The following is a 16,250-nucleotide window of genomic DNA, read 5'->3' on the forward strand; positions in this document are numbered from 1 at the left end:
CTAGATCTAAACATAGAAAATGTAACATAGAACATACTACACAGAAAATACACACCCTGACTCAACAAATACGAGTCCCCAGAGTCAGGGCGTGACATACAGTGGCTTGTGAAAGTATTCACACCGCCTTTCAACCTGGAATTAAAATGGATTTTTTGGGGGTTTGTATAATTTGATTTACACAACATTCCTACCACTTTGAAGATGCAAACTATTTTTTATTGTGAAACAAACAAGAAATAAGACAACTGAAAAACTGAAAACTTGAGCGTGCATAACTATAACCCCCCTCATCAATCATTCCTTCAATTCTGACTAGTTTCCCAGTCCCTGCCGATGAAAAACATCCACACAGCATGATGCTGGGGATGGTATTCTCGGGGTGATGAGAGGTGTTGGGTTTGCGCCAGAAATAGCGTTTTCCTTGACGGACAAAAAGCTCAATTTTAGTCTTATCTGACCAGAGTACCTTCTTCCATATGTTTGGGGAGTCTCCCACATGCTTTTTGGCGAACACCAAACGTGTTTGCTTATTTATTTCTTTAAGTATTGGCTTTTTTCTGTCCACTCTTCCGTAAAGACCAGCTCTTTGGAGTATACGGCTTAAAGTGGTCCTATGGACAGATACACCAATCTCCGCTGTGGAGCTTTGCAGCTCCTTCAGGGTTATCTTTGGTCTCTTTGTTGCCTCTCTGATTAATGCCCCCTTGCCTGGTCTGTGAGTTTTGGTGGACGGCCCTCTCTTGGCATGTTCGTTAAATTTGTTTATAATGGATTTAATGGTGCTCCGTGGGATGTTCAACGTTTCTGATAAAAACATTTAACCCAACCCTGATCTGTACTTCTCCACAACTTTGTCCCTAACCTGTTTGGAGAGCTCCTTGGTCTTCATGGTGCCGCTTGCTTGGTGGAGCCCCTTGCTTAGTGGTGTTGCAGACTATGGGGCCTTTCAGAACAGGTGTATATATACTGAGATCATGTGACATTTAGATTGCACACAGGTGGACTTTATTTAACTAATTATGTGACTTCTTTAGATAATTGGTTGCACCAGATCTTATTTAGGGTCTTCATAGCAAAGGGGGTGAATACATATGCAAGCACAACTTTTCCGTTATTTATTTTTTTGAATTGTTTGAAACAAGTAATTATTTTCATTTCACTTCACCAATTTGGACTATTTTGTGTATGTCCATTACATGAAATCCAAATAAAAATCCATTTAAATTACAGGTTGTAATGCATCAAAATACGAAAAACGCCAAGGGGTATGAATACTTTTGCAAGGCACTGTATTTTCTACAATGTGTAGACATCAAAACCATGAATTAACACATATGGAATCATGTAGTAACCAAAAAAGTGTTAAACAAATCAAAATATATTTTAGATTCTTCAAAGTAGCCACCCTTTGCCTTGAAGACAGCTTTGCACACTCTTGGAATTCTTCAACCAGCTTAATGAGGAATGCTTTTCCAACAGTCTTGAAGGAGTTCCCACATATGTTGAGCACTTGTTGGCTGCTTTTCTTTAACTCTGCGGTCCAACTCATCCCAAACCATCTCAATTGGGTTGAGGTTGAGTGATTGTGGATGCCAGGTCATCTGATGCAGCGCTCCATCACTCTCCTTGGTCAAATAGCCCTTACACAGCCTGGAGGTGTGTTTAGGGTCATTGTCCTGTTGAAAAACAAATGATAGTCCCACTAAGCGCAAACAAGATGGGATGGTGTATCGCTGCAGAATGCTGTGGTAGCCATGCTGGTTAAGTGTGCCTTGAATTCTAAATAAATCACTGACAGTGTCACCAGCAAAGCACCCCCACACCATCACACCTCCTCCTCCATGCTTCACGGTGGGAACCACACATGCGGAGATCTTATGTTCACCTACTCTGCATTTCACAAAGATACGGCGGTTGGAACCAAAAATCTCAAATTTGGACTCATCAGAACAAATGACAGACTTCCACCGGTTTAATGTCCATTGCTCGTGTTTCTTGGCCCAAGCAAGTCTCTTCTTATTATTGGTGTCCTTTAGTAGTGGTTTCTTTGCAGCAATTCGTCAATGAAGGCCTGATTCACGCAGTCTCCTCTGAACAGTTGATGTTGAGATGTGTCTGTTACTTGAACTCTATGAAGCATTTATTTGGGCTGCAATTTCTGAGGCTGGTAACTCTAATGAACTTATCCTCTGCAGCAGAGGTGACTCTGGGTCTTCCTTTCCTGTGGCGGTCCTCATGAGAGCCAGTTTCATCATAGCGCTTTATGGTTTTTGCGACTGCACTTGAAGAAACTTTCAAAGTTCTTGAAATTTTCCGGATTTACTGAACTTCATGTCTTAAAGTAATCTCTTTGCTTATTTGAGCGTTTCTTGCCATAATATGGACTTGGTCTTTTACCAAATAGGGCTATATTCTGTATACCACCCCTACCAACACAACTGATTGACTCAAACGCATTAAGGAAATATCTTTTAACAAGGCACACCTGTTAATTGAAATGCATTCAAGGTGACTACCTCATGAAGCTGGTTGAGAGAATGCCAAGAGTGTGCAAAGCCGTCATCAAGGCAAAGGGTGGCTACTTTGAAGAATCTAAAATATATTTTGATTTGTTTAACACTTTTTTGGTTACTACATGATTCCATATGTGTTATTTCATAGTTTTGATGTCTTCACTATTATTCTACAATGTAGAAAATTGTTTAAAAAAAGAAAAACCCTTGAATGTGTAGGTGTGTCCTATGTATTTAATACATTTCGGGTCTTGAAGATGTGTTCTGTTCATTCTTCATATTCTGTCACTAAGTGTATTTTCTGTTGGTATAATTAAGCATGGTAAAGGAGAATGATCCGATATCACTATGTCATGGATTTTTGAATCCAATAAATTGTTGAGTGCATTTTTTCTTGAATAGCTTTTCTTGCTTTAAGAAAAAAAGGAGTAGTCTTCTGTAGTTGGGCGGCAACTTGCCTAGCGGCTAAGAGCGTTGGGCCAGTAACTGAAAGATTGCTCGTGCGAATCCTAGAGCCGAATAGGTGAAAAATCTGTTGATATGCCAAAGAAGTAGGTGCCAGGCACACCGGTTTGAGTGTGTCAAGAACTGCAATTAAGCCTAATTGCGCTTGTAAGTTACTCTGGATAAGAGCGTCTGCTAAATGTCGTAAATGTAAAAATGTAATATGTCTGTCTAACTTGCCGAATATGTGATTTAGCGCTCCTGCTAAGATAATAGTTCCTGTCTGGTTTTGATCTAATATACACTGAACAAAAATATGAATGCAACATACAACAATTTCAAAGATTTTAATGAGTTACAGTTCATACAAGGAAATCAGTCAATTGACATAAATACATTAGGCCCTAATCTATGGATTTCATATGACTGGGAATATAGATATGCATCTGTTGGTGACAGATACCTTTAAAAAAAGGTAGGGCATGGATCAGAAAACCTGTCAGTATCTGGTGTGCAGCGCGACACATCTCCTTCGCATAGAGTTAATCAGGCTATTGATTGTGGCCTGTGGAATGTTGTCCCACTCCTCTTTAATGGCTGTGCGAAGTTGCTGGATACTGGGAACACGCTGTTGTACACGTCGATCCAGAGCGTCCCAAACATGCTCAATGGGTGACAGGTCTAATGAGTATGCAGGCCATGGAAGAACTGGGACATTTTCAGCTTCCAGGAATTGTGTACAGATCCTTGCGACATGGGGCCGTGCATTATCATGCTGAAATATGAGGTGATGGTGGCTGAATGGCATGACAATGGACCTAAGGATCTCATCACGGTATCTCTGTGCAATCAAATTGTCATCGATAAAATGCAACTTGGTTCATTGTCCATAGCTTATGCCTGCCCATACCATAACCCCACCGCTACCATGGGGCACTCTGTTCACAACGTTGACATCAGCAAACCACTTACCCAAATGTCGCAATACACGTGGTCTGCATTTGTGATGCCGGTTGGATGTACTGCCAAATGCTCTAAAACAACGTTGGGGGCGGCTTATGGGTAGAGAAAGGAACATTAAATTATCTGGCAACAGCTCTGGTCGACATTCCTGCAATCAGCATGTCAATTGCACACATTTGTGGCATTGTGTTGTGTGACAGAAATGCATATTTTAGAGTGGCCTTTTATTGTCCCCCACACAAGGTGCACCTGTGTAATGATCATGCTGTTTAATCAGCTTCTTGATATGCCACACCTGTCAGGTGGATGTATTATCTTGGCAAAGGAGAAATGCTCACTAACAGGGATGTAAACAAAATTGTGCACAAAAGTTTTGAGAAATAAGCATTTCTGGGATCTTTTATTTCAGCTCATGAAACATGGGACCAAAACTTCACAAAATAAATCTGAGATTTGCCCCTGGGGGGATATACAATGAAATCAGTATGTATTTTTCAGCATGTAAGGTACAATTCAAAATGAGAAAATAGCCTTCTTGGTCCATGTCCTGGGATATAAGGGAAAAGGGTGTATTCTTGTTTATCAAGATGCCAACACGTCTGCTCTTACTACAGTAGGTGGCAGCATAGGCCTTTCCAACCAAGTCCTCTTTAAATATTCCATTTTTTTAAATATATTTTTCAAACTCTTGCAGGAAAACCAAATCTGCTGACAATCTCTTTACATTTTCAAGAACCTTATGCTTTTTCTTGCCATCGTGGAGCCTGTGTACATTCCATGTAATAAGTTGGATTTTGTTGGCCTTTACTTATAGAATCAAAGTTACCTTGTCTGTTCCGTCTATCATTGAAGAACCAGATAAAACATTTTAGCAGACATATCATATGAAAGTGGTGGACAGCCCATGGATATGGGAGAGTCATAGTATGACTACATAGCTATTGTATACATTACATGTATAGAACATGTGAACATGTAGGCTGAGAAAACATTTAACAGAGAACACACAAAAAACATAATGAGTATTTATTCCTTGTGTCACTATTTCTATTTTGTATTTTATTTTGTATCTTTATCTTTAACTCTGCATTGTTGGAAAGGACCCATTAGTAAGCATTTCACTTTTAGTCTACACTTGTTGTTTACGAAGCATGTGACAAATAAAATGTGATTTGATTTAGTGGATGACCGACCTTTCGGTCATGATCAGTCAGTAACATAACCACAACATAACACGACACAACATTACATAACCACGGCAAGCTGCTTATAGTGGATGATCTTACTGTTATCATCGTTCAGTAAGATAATATAACATAAAAAGAACACAAGACAATATAAGATAACACAACACAGTCATAGTTGTTAACCATACGGTCACTATCAGTTAGTTAGACTGCAGTTAACCCTGTACCCAACAAAATATGACATGACAAAAAACTACACAACACATCACTCTCAGGAAAACAGCGTTGCCTGCATAACACAGGACAGCACAACAAGGCGCTGGCCAACCGTTTCAATGACTCTGCAGTTGAAACAGCTAGTAGTACACCATCTGCCCAGCAGATGGCACTGTCACCTAAGGAAATAGCAGGGAACATGCTCCAGCTGCAGTCTATACTGCAGTGTTAGGCTGCAGATGTGTTCTGAAAACCGTTAAAAGAGCATCTGTCTTCACAATTATCGCCCTAGCTAACCAACTCAATTGTCATCTTCCTCATAACAAGATGCTTACCATCCAGATACATGAAAAGAGATTAGGTGAATAGGGCCGAAACACGCTCACATCATGAGAAGGAAGTCATGTTTGCCTTCGTCCAGATACCTAGTGAAAAGTATTCTACTCTCAAATCAACCCCCAGCCCCTACAATCTAGATTCTAGATGCAAGGCACTTATGTAGATCTGAGAGGATTGGATAGGTGTCCGTAACATGGCAAATATTCCACCTGGCCTATCAGAGGGCAAGATGGAGCTGCCACCATATTTCTTACACCTATCCAATCCTCTCAGATCTACACAAGTACCTAGGGGGGAGGTACTAGGGGCTGATTTGGGATTCAGAGGTTAGAGTGCAATGATGCATTGGTATTGGTATACAAAAATGCTAGGCTAAGAAAGCTGAGTGATGGATTGATTGATTTTATTGATTTTATTAGATTAATTAAAAACATGATAAAAACTATTTAAAAGCTCATCCTGTGCGTCTGCCGGCAGGCTCAGACAATATCAATGACAGGAGCATGCTGGGTAAATGGACAGTGAGACATAGCTGCAGGATGTAGGGGTGATGATGGTGCTGCAGGACCCCCTGATAAATACACTTTTTAAAAATCTTCGTTCCATTGAACATGCCATACAAATAAAGGCATTCTAATTATATGAGTGCCTTGCTCCTCCTTTCTTTTTGATGCCCAATTTACCCATTTTACCAAAGAGCACCTTCTATCTACAAAGACCTACTATTGTCTACCCTAGCAGTGCTTCCCCCTTCCTTCTTTTTCTACAATAATATAAGATACTTCATGAAAGTGAAGGTATTAATGAGAGTATACACTGAGTGTACAAAACATTAGGAACACCTTCCTAATATTGAGTTGCACCCCCTTTTGCCCTCAGAACAACCTCAATTCGTCGGGGTATGGACTACAAGGTGTCAAGCATTCCACAGGGATGCTGGCCCATGTTGACACAAATGCTTCCCACAGTTGTGTGAAATTGGCTTGAAGTCCTTTGGGTGGTGGACCATTCTTGAAACACACAGGAAACTGTTGAGCGTGAAAAACCCAGCAGCGTTGCAGTTCTTGACACACTCAAACCGGTGCGCCTGGCACCTACTAATTTGGATTTGAAATGATACATGATGATGTCAGCTTTATTTGAGGGTATTTTTATTCATATTGGGTGAGCAGTTTAGAAATAACAACACTTTTTGTGCATAGTCCCCCCATTTTAGGGGACAAATTCACATATGTGTATTAATGTAATGAACAGTTTAGTATTTGGTCCTATATTCCTAGCATGCAATGATTACATCAAGTTTGTGACTCTACAAACTTGATCGATGCATTTGCTGTTTGTTTTGGTTGTGTTACCGTAAACATGGTAGCGTCCACATTAATGTAGAAGTGTTTAGAAACATATTTTATTCTTATTTACAATAAAAGTGACTCCAAAATGACAAAATACATTATTTACCATTAATTTCTATTGGGCACAAAATTATCTGCAACACAACCAAAACATACAGCAAATGCATCCAATAAGTTTGTAGAGTCACAAGCTTGATGTAAAAAATGGTGTGCTATGAAAATGGGACCAAATACTAATCTTTTAACTACTTGGATACACATGAGTGAATTTGTCCCAATACTTTTGGTCCCCTTAAAATGGGGGACTATGTACAAAAAGCACTGTAATTTCTAAACGGTTCTCCTGATATGGATGAAAATACCCTTAAATTAAAGCTGACAGTCTGCACTTTGTATCATTTCAAATCCAAAGTGATGGAGTACAGAGCCAAAACAACAACAAAAAATGTCACTGTCCCAATACTTTTGGAGCTCACTCTAGGTGCCAAAAGGCCTTTATTTGAAATTATGCAATACTGTACTAACAAACCAAAATTGATTTATATACTGTTGTTTATCAAATATATCAGATATTTTAGCCCACACAATTCCACACATAAATACGTTTAATCTGAAAGAACATTCACAGTCATGTACCAACATATTTCCTTTCACCCTTTAATTATAATTATTTTCATTTGGGTTGTTCTACTACAGAACAAGAAACCTGGATTTACAAAGACTTAAGTGATTATAAGCAAATTGACAGTAAGTATACAATGAAACACTGGAGACTGGGAGAGACATCAGCACAATTAACAAAGAGAACAGGAGAATCACACTGAATTATGGCTATAAAGTTCAAGCACTTCAATCATCATATTTCATAAATTAAAGTTATAGCTACAAAATACAATGAATATGTATCAATTGTTTTGGTATTGTATTGTATAGCTATATTGTAATAAAATAATCTCTGAAGATGACATAATAACAAGATGACACAATGTCCTGTAGCAGCTTGTAGACTTGATAGTTTATATGACTCTCATTTTGTATTTCCGATAAACACTCCCTGACATTCACAACTAAAAGGACAGTGATGCTAATCAAAGGTTGTTGCGACAGGGTACCACATAGAGGTTCTGTTTAATGGACACCATAAAGACTTCCTGCATAGAAAAACATCAACATGGAAAAGTACAGATGTCAATGGGACTCTAAAATCAGTGGTTCCAAAACTTTGCATTGAGGCATTGAACCTTTTTTATGTTCTTGTGAGCCACCAAACCAGGGGAAAACGACTGCCCCCTCTCATTGAAGCCACAAAGTTAAAGGCCGACCGCGATACTGCAGGCAATGTTTGCAGAAAACAGGCAATCTTCGTGTATATGGATTTTTTCCCTGAAGACAATCATGGTACCAATAATTGCTTCTATTACACCAGATGTATATCCTTTTAACCATTTTTTTTCTAAAAATAGCACACAGAAAGTTAAAAGGATAACTGACCGCCCATGACAAAATCGGAGCGGGGACTCTGGATCTGTCTCCGTCCGTTAGTATGTTCGTCACACACAATTTCTCAAACAGCACTGGCCAGATTTTGACGAAACTTGGGTGGATGATGTGTCTTGCCATAAAGATCCGGCATTTACAAAATTACACTGATTGGCCAGATGGTGGCACTATACCAAGCGATTGAAACTACAATCTTTGAAAGGTCACGCCTCTAACCCCATTTGACCTAAAGTCATGCAATTCGGTACATAGGTCCCTCTCCTCACATGGAACAAATTTGCCTCAGGGCCATAAGGTCCGCCAAGATGGATTTCCACCATTTAGAATTTTGTGAAGAACACTTAAAAAGCTACTCCTCTGGCACCGAATGACCGATCTGCACAAACCTTGATATGTGGCATCATTGGACAAAGGTCTCTCAACGCAACCCTTCCAGACTAGTACCTAAAACAACACAGCCGCTATTGACCCATAAACATTCACATGGGCGTGGTCTGGCACATAAATGCATATAAATCAGTCAAGGATATCCGTATTGTAACAATATTTGGTATACATGTTGCAAACTGTTTAAACTCAACATATGCAAGAACATTCATATCGACCATACGGTGGCGCTATAACAGGCACATGTTTATATCTCTTGATCTGTTTGACTCAGAGTGATTACATTTGGCACACATGCTCAGGGATATGAGTCTAGCTAAACCATACGATTTACCAGACACCACTGGCCCGATTTTGACTAAGCTTGGGTGAATGATGCGTCTTGCCATAGAGATCTGCCATTTCCAAAATTACACTGATTGGCCAAAGGGTGCGCTATAGTAATCAACTGTACGTACATTAGTCACACGCGGCATCTCAGACACCACTTGACCGATTTTGACTAAACGGGTGAATGATGAGTCTTGCCATACAGATCAATCATTTACAAAATTACATTGATTGGCCCAAGAGGGACACTGCATCATTCGTGGGGGACTACATGTTTACTGTTGCCTTGTTTTAGTTGCTAATTGCAGCTTGCAGTACCCCGGTCGGCCTTCAACCTGAGATACTAAATGAGAGGGGGCAGCACTGAGCTAACCTGAAATGTCACTTCCTGGACAAGCTCAAACTGCGTATGTTATGTATCCTTTAGACGCCATCTTAACTGACTTTTTTGGCTTCAAATGCGCTATTGAGTCTTCATATAGGAAATAATGGTGTCACGTGATTGATGGCTTTGTACATTAATATACAGTCATTGCACCAAACAGCTAAAACTATGTTTCTAAAGATCAACGGTCTTGAAATGGCCTTAACTGCAAACCAAGAGCCATTTTCCAGTGTCCACAAGCCACCATTTTGAGAAAAAACGGATCCTAACATACAACAGATGTAAGATGGCTGTTGATAGAGAGACTTGTGAGAAGGATGTCCACACTGTCACTTCCCCAATCAGTCAAGTATGAATGGGATATGCTTGAAAGAACCTTGAAAGAACGTTTCAAGAAACGTTTCAACCACCAGAGTACTGTATTGCCACTGAGTGCTCAGAGCTATAGTAGGCTAACCCAGTTCTCGTTCGATATGTGAGCGTGGCTGAATTTTTAAATATCTATGAGGTCATCACCACTCTCGTCACTCTCTACGGTCAGCTGACGCGTCCACCATTTCTTGACCTCTGACCCCGAGGAGGCTTCGTCACTCACAGGGTTCATCTTACATACCATGGACTTGACACTGGTACGACCTGGACAGATAGAGAGAAGAGATTTGGGTTAATGGAAAAACAATATGTGAGTATCTGTTGACATACAGCATTGCTCCAATGTTATTTTTCGAATGGCCGTATGATTCCTAGGCTTCAGTCACGCGGATGACATGGGTTCGATACACATTGACACTGGTCGGTCACATTGGTTTTGTGAGCACAGAGTTGATGTTTGTTGACACTGCACACACACACGCACAAACGGTACTCACCTGCAGGTAGTCTCCACTGTCCCAGTTTCCTCTGAGGGCGTTCTGAGGAGTCCTGTCTGTATCCCCCACGGTCTGACAGAGTAGGACTCAGCAGTTGTTGGAGACCACTCAACTACAGGTAGGTAAGAGTAGAAAAGTTGTATAGTACATGTATGAAACCTGTATGAAACATTGTATAATTTTAAAAGGGACATATCCTGTTAAGAGCATTCACAAAAAAATGTGTACTGCAAGTTTCTTACCTGGCAAAGGACTATGTGTACCTACTACAGACTGTACAGAAAACCTTACCATACAAACTCTCCCATCTTATCCATCTCGCTGGTGTGAGGTGTGTGTGGTTCAATGAATGTCTGTGCGCGTGTGTGCATATGTGTGTGTGTGTGTGTGTGTGTACCTCTGGCTGTGTTGGGTGGTCCTGGTTAGCGTTGATGTCCTCACTAGGCAGGGTGGTCTGTATGCTGGGGGGGTTGAGGAAGCGACTGAGCTCCTGCTGCTGACTCTCTCTCAGGCTGTGGATGATGCTGCACGACTGCTGCTGCTTCTGTAGCAGGAGAGACAGGGAGAGTGAGTCCTCAAAGGACACGATACAGCACAGAACAAACCACAAAAACTTTGGAACAGTGTATCCAAACATGACTTCTGCGTATTCTGTAGGGGAAGTGACAGAGGAGTGGGTCCTCACAAAACACAAAACTAAACAATCTGTTCTCTCAAAATACAAAACTACACAATTGGCAGTTTCTTCAAGCATGATAGTTACTGTAGGAGAGAGAGTGCAGTGGGTCCTCACAATACGCTACTGTACACAGCAGATTGTTTTGTTAAGCAGTGGGTCCTCACAAAACATGTCACAGCACACAACAGTAGGTCCTCACAAAACACCTTACAGCACAAGGCAGTAAGTCAACAAAAACGAACAACTCACTTGGTTTGTGTGTGTGTGTGTGTGTGTGTGTGTGTGTTTATATATATATATATATATATATATATATATATACACTGAGTGTACTAAACATTAAGAACACCTGCTCTTTCCATGACATAGACTGACCAGGTGAATCCAAGTAAAAGCTATGATCCCTTATGTCACTTGTTAAATCCACTACAATCAGTGTAGATGAAGGGGAGGAGATTTTTAGACAATTGAGACATGGATTGTATATGTGTGCCATTCAGAGGGTGAATGGGAAAGTTAAAATATTCAAGTGCCTTTGAATGGGGTGTGGTAGTAGGTGCCAGGCACACCGGTTTGTGTCAAGAAATGCAACGCTGCTGGGTTTTTCACGCTCAACAGTTTCCTGTGTGTATCAAGAATGGTTCACCACCCAAAGAACATCCAGCCAACTTGACACAACTGTGGGAAGCATTGGAGTCAACATGGGCCAGCATCCCTGTGAAACGCTTTCGACACCTTGTAGAGTCCATACCCCGACGAATTGAGGCTGTGCTGAGGGCAAAAGGGGGTGTGGGGGGGTTTGGGGGGTGCAACTCAATATAAGATGGTGTTCTTAATGTTTGGATATCTTACAGCACGGATGCGTTTGAGGCACTTCTTGAGCCACATGCGTATGGTCTGCTTGGCCACCTCTTCTTCTATGGTGTACTCCAGCTGCTCTCTAGCCAGCAGCTCCTCCAGCTGTAGAGACTTCCTGATATCCACTGAGCGGTACGACAACATACTGCAGCAACACAGGGGGACACGGAAGAGAAAGAATGTTAGAAGAATGAATAGATAAGGACTCAATACGTAACCATGGGCTAAAATATATCCTAATAAACAACAATAATATAATGTTTTAGAAGGACTAAATGGGTCTACAGAACAATATGAAAACACACTGGGGGAAACAATACAGGCCCCCCCCCCCACAAAAAAAACTATATATGGATTAAGCAGGTGTGTTTGACGTTGTCACCTGTGCACATTGTGGAAGGTGTGTGTCTATGTGTGTGTGCCGTTGTCACCTCAGCACGTTGTGGAAGGTGTATGTCAATATGTCCATCTGTGTGTGCCGTTGTCACCTGAGCACGTCGTGGAAGGTGACATCCCCTCCGTTGTGCAGCCTCTCCATCTCGTAGCACATGTGTTTGAACAGCAGCTTGTCCTTATCCAGGTCTACCTCTAGCCTGCCCCTCAGCAGACGCAGCAGGAACTTCACCCGCGATGTTGGGATCACTCCCTGAGAGAGAGTGGTTAAAGGTCACCCCACCTGTCCAGACTTTTCTTTCCCTCCCTCCATCTCTTCTCCACTTCCAACCCTTGCCTCTCCACACGGTTCCTACCCTATCATATCAGTTGGTTTCTCCCGATCTCCCTGTATCTCTCCTTTCTCTCACTCTCACTCCATCCATCCCTCCAGCTCTCCTCCACTTCCAAACCTTACCTCCCCACAAGGTTCCCTCTCTCTCTCTCCTCTGACATCATCCACCATGTTCCAGATGACCTAGAAGTGTTTCAGCCCCTTTTCACCCCCTCCTCCATCATCTCTCCCCCCACCCCCTCTCCTCTCACCTCTCTCTTGTCGTCCACATTGTTCCAGATAATCTGAAAGTGTCGGAGGTCGTTGTAGCTCAGTAGCTGGTCCTCCTCAGTGGAGTAGAACAGAGAGAAGTTCTCCACGATGATGGCTGCAAAACACACACATATCTGAGGTTATCACATGTCTGAACACTTCAATGTAGTATACATCCAGCAGATATGTCTGGGACACAACAATGACATATCATGCAAGAGTTATTTACACCTACAATTTGCTACCATACTGTCTTGTATGCCTTCAAAAATGAAGAGGTGGCTCCAGTTATATTTACTGATTTTGATTTATCACCTTTGTTACAGGCTTTTCCATTTATATTTCGAGTTTGGACGCTAGCACGTTAGCACGTGGGGCGCACTGACTGGTGTCACCTCATTAGTCAGTATGTATTACACCTGTTCTGGTTGGTCATCTCGTTAGTGGGAAGGTGTTTCACCTGTGCTGGCCCAGGTGCTATCTCAGAGTGGCTGGCCCAGTGCTCCAGTGGTCTTGAGAGACATGGAAGGTTAACACCTTTAGTTGGCTCTCCCTATTTGATTTCTAGACAAACAATCCCTAAAATGGCCACAATATATTTGGTCACTGCTCCTCCAAAGTGTTCTTGTGGGAAAGGCTCAGAAAGTGTACGCCGCTTTATCTCTTGACCAGAGTGCAGATTATGACACTGTTAAAGCTGCTATCCTTCAGGCTTACGAGTTGGTCCCAGAGGCATACAGACAACAGTCCCGTAAATTACGAAGACAGAATCACAAAGCCATGTTGAGTTCGCAAGGGAACAAGCATGTCTTTTTGATCGGTGGTGTGGTTCTCAAGAGGTCAAGGACCTTAAGGATTTAAAGACTCTCATACTTCTCGAGAAGTTAAGGAATTGCCTTCACAAAAGGGTTGCGACCTACATTTATGAGCACAAGGATCTCAAATCAAATCAAATGTTATTGGCCACATGCGCTGAATACAACAGGTGCAGACATTACAGTGAAATGCTTACTTACAGCCCTTAACCAACAGTGCATTTATTTTTAATAAAAAAGTAAAATAAAACAACAACAAAAAAGTGTTGAGAAAAAAAGAGCAGAAGTAAAATAAAATAACAGTAGGCAGGCTATATATACAGGGGGGTACCGTTGCAGAGTCAATGTGCGGGGACACCGGCTAGTTGAGGTAGTTGAAGTAATATGTACATGTGGGTGGAGTTAAAGTAACTATGCATAAATAATTAACAGAGTAGCAGCAGCGTAAAAAGATGGGGTGGGGGTGGGGGGGACAGTGCAAATAGTCCGGGAAGCCATGATTAGCTGTTCAGGAGTCTTATGGCTTGGGGGTAGAAGCTGTTGAGAAGTCTTTTGGAACTAGACTTGGCACTCCGGCTTGCCGTGCGGTAGCAGAGAGAACAGTCTATGACTAGGGTGGCTGGAGTCTTTGACAATATTGAGGGCCTTCCTCTGACACCGCCTGGTATAGAGGTCCTGGATGGCAGGAAGCTTGGCCCCAGTGATGTACTGGGACGTACGCACTACCCTCTGTAGAGCCTTGCGGTCGGAGGCCGAACAGTTGCCATACCAGGCGGTGATGCAACCAGTCAGGATGCTCTCGATGGTGCAGCTGTAGAATTTTTTGAGGATCTGAGGACCCATGCCAAATCTTTTCAGTCTCCTGAGGGGAAATAGGCTTTGTCGTGCCCTCTTCACGACTGTCTTGGTGTGTTTGGACCATGATAGTTCGTTGGTGATGTGGACACCAAGGAACTTGAAGCTCTCAACCTGTTCCACTACAGCCCCGTCGATGAGAATGTGGGCGTGCTCAGTCCTCTTTTTTTTCCTGTAGTCCACAATCATCTCCTTTGTCTTGGTCACGTTGAGGGAGAGGTTATTATCCTGGCACCACACGGCCAGGTCTCTGACCTCCTCCCTATAAGCTGTCTCATCGTTGTCTGTGATCAGGCCTACCACTGTTGTGTCGTCGGCAAACTTAATGATGGTGTTGGAGTCGTGCCTGGCCATGCAGTCATGGGTGAACAGGGAGTACAGGAGGGGACTGAGCACGCACCCCTGAGGGGCCCCCGTGTTGAGGATCAGTGTGGCAGATGTGTTGTTACCTACCCTTACCACCTGGGGGCGGCCCGTTAGGAAGTCAAGGATCCAGTTGCAGAGGGAGGTGTTTAGTCCCAGGATCCTTAGCTTAGTGATGAGCTTTGAGGGCACTATGGTGTTGAATGCTGAGCTGTAGTCAATGAATAGCATTCTCACGTAGGTGTTCCTCTTGTCCAGGTGGGAAAGGGCAGTGTGGAGTGCAATAGAGATTGCATCATCTGTGGATCTGTTGGGGCGGTATGCAAATTGGAGTGGGTCTAGGGTTTCTGGGATAATGGTGTTGATGTGAGCCATGACCAGCCTTTCAAAGCACTTCATGGCTACAGATGTCAGTAGTCGGTAGTCATTTAGGCAGGTTATCTTAGTGTCCTTGGGCACGGGGACTATGGTGGTCTGCTTGAAACATGTTGGTATTACAGACTCAGTTAGGGACATGTTGAAAATGACAGTGAAGACACTTGCCAGTTGGTCAGCACATGCTCGGAGTATACGTCCTGGTAATCCGTCTGGCCCTGCGGCCTTGTGAATGTTGACCTTCTTAAAAGTCTTACTCACATCGGCTACGGAGAGCGTGATCACATAGTCATCCGGAACAGCTGGTGCTCTCATGCATGCTTCAGTGTTGCTTGCCTCGAAGTGAGCATAGAAGTGGTTTAGCTCGTCTGGAAGTCTTGTGTCACTGGGCAGCTCGCGGCTGTGCTTCCCTTTGTAGTCTGTAATAGTTTTCAAGCCCTGCCACATCCGACGAGTGTCAGAGCCGGTGTAGTACGATTCAATCTTAGTCCTGTATTGACTCTTTGCCTGTTTGATGGTTCGTCGGAGGGCATAGCAGGATTTCTTATAAGCGTCCGGGTTAGAGTCCCGCTCCTTGAAAGCGGCAGCTCTACCCTTTAGCTCAGTGCGGATGTTTCCTGTAATCCATGGCTTCTGGTTGGGGTATGTACGTACGGTCACTGTGGGGACGACATCATCGATGCACTTATTGATGAAGCCAGTGACTGATGTGGTGTACTCCTCAATGCTATCTGAAGAATCCCGGAACATGTTCCAGTCTGTGCTAGCAAAACAGTCCTGTAGCTTAGCATCTGCGTCATCTGACCACTTTTTTATTAACCGAGTCACTGGTGCTTCC

The 16,250-nt window shown here is 42.6% G+C and overlaps 1 protein-coding gene across 3 annotated transcripts in view; it reads right to left on the minus strand.

Annotated features, from left to right (window-relative positions):
* Window positions 1-7,612: 7,612 nt before the first annotated feature.
* nalcn (sodium leak channel, non-selective) overlaps window positions 7,613-16,250 on the minus strand; it is a gene marked incomplete at both ends in the record, with an annotated part of 312,014 nt that continues 303,376 nt past the window's right edge. For 2 of the 3 annotated variants that reach the window (XM_084160990.1, XM_084160992.1), the window contains 6 exons: window positions 10,113-10,255; window positions 10,438-10,600; window positions 10,886-11,032; window positions 12,020-12,170; window positions 12,514-12,671; window positions 13,004-13,119. In XM_084160990.1, the coding sequence (XP_084017116.1) occupies window positions 10,113-10,255; window positions 10,438-10,600; window positions 10,886-11,032; window positions 12,020-12,170; window positions 12,514-12,671; window positions 13,004-13,119 (878 nt within the window). Of the gene's footprint in view, window positions 10,256-10,437; window positions 10,601-10,885; window positions 11,033-12,019; window positions 12,171-12,513; window positions 12,672-13,003; window positions 13,120-16,250 lie in introns of all 3 variants that reach the window. The other variant, XM_084160991.1, reaches the window with a different exon arrangement.

Source organism: Coregonus lavaretus, assembly GCF_964263955.1.
Source record: "Coregonus lavaretus genome assembly, chromosome: 5".
Classification (NCBI taxonomy): Eukaryota; Metazoa; Chordata; class Actinopteri; order Salmoniformes; family Salmonidae; genus Coregonus; species Coregonus lavaretus.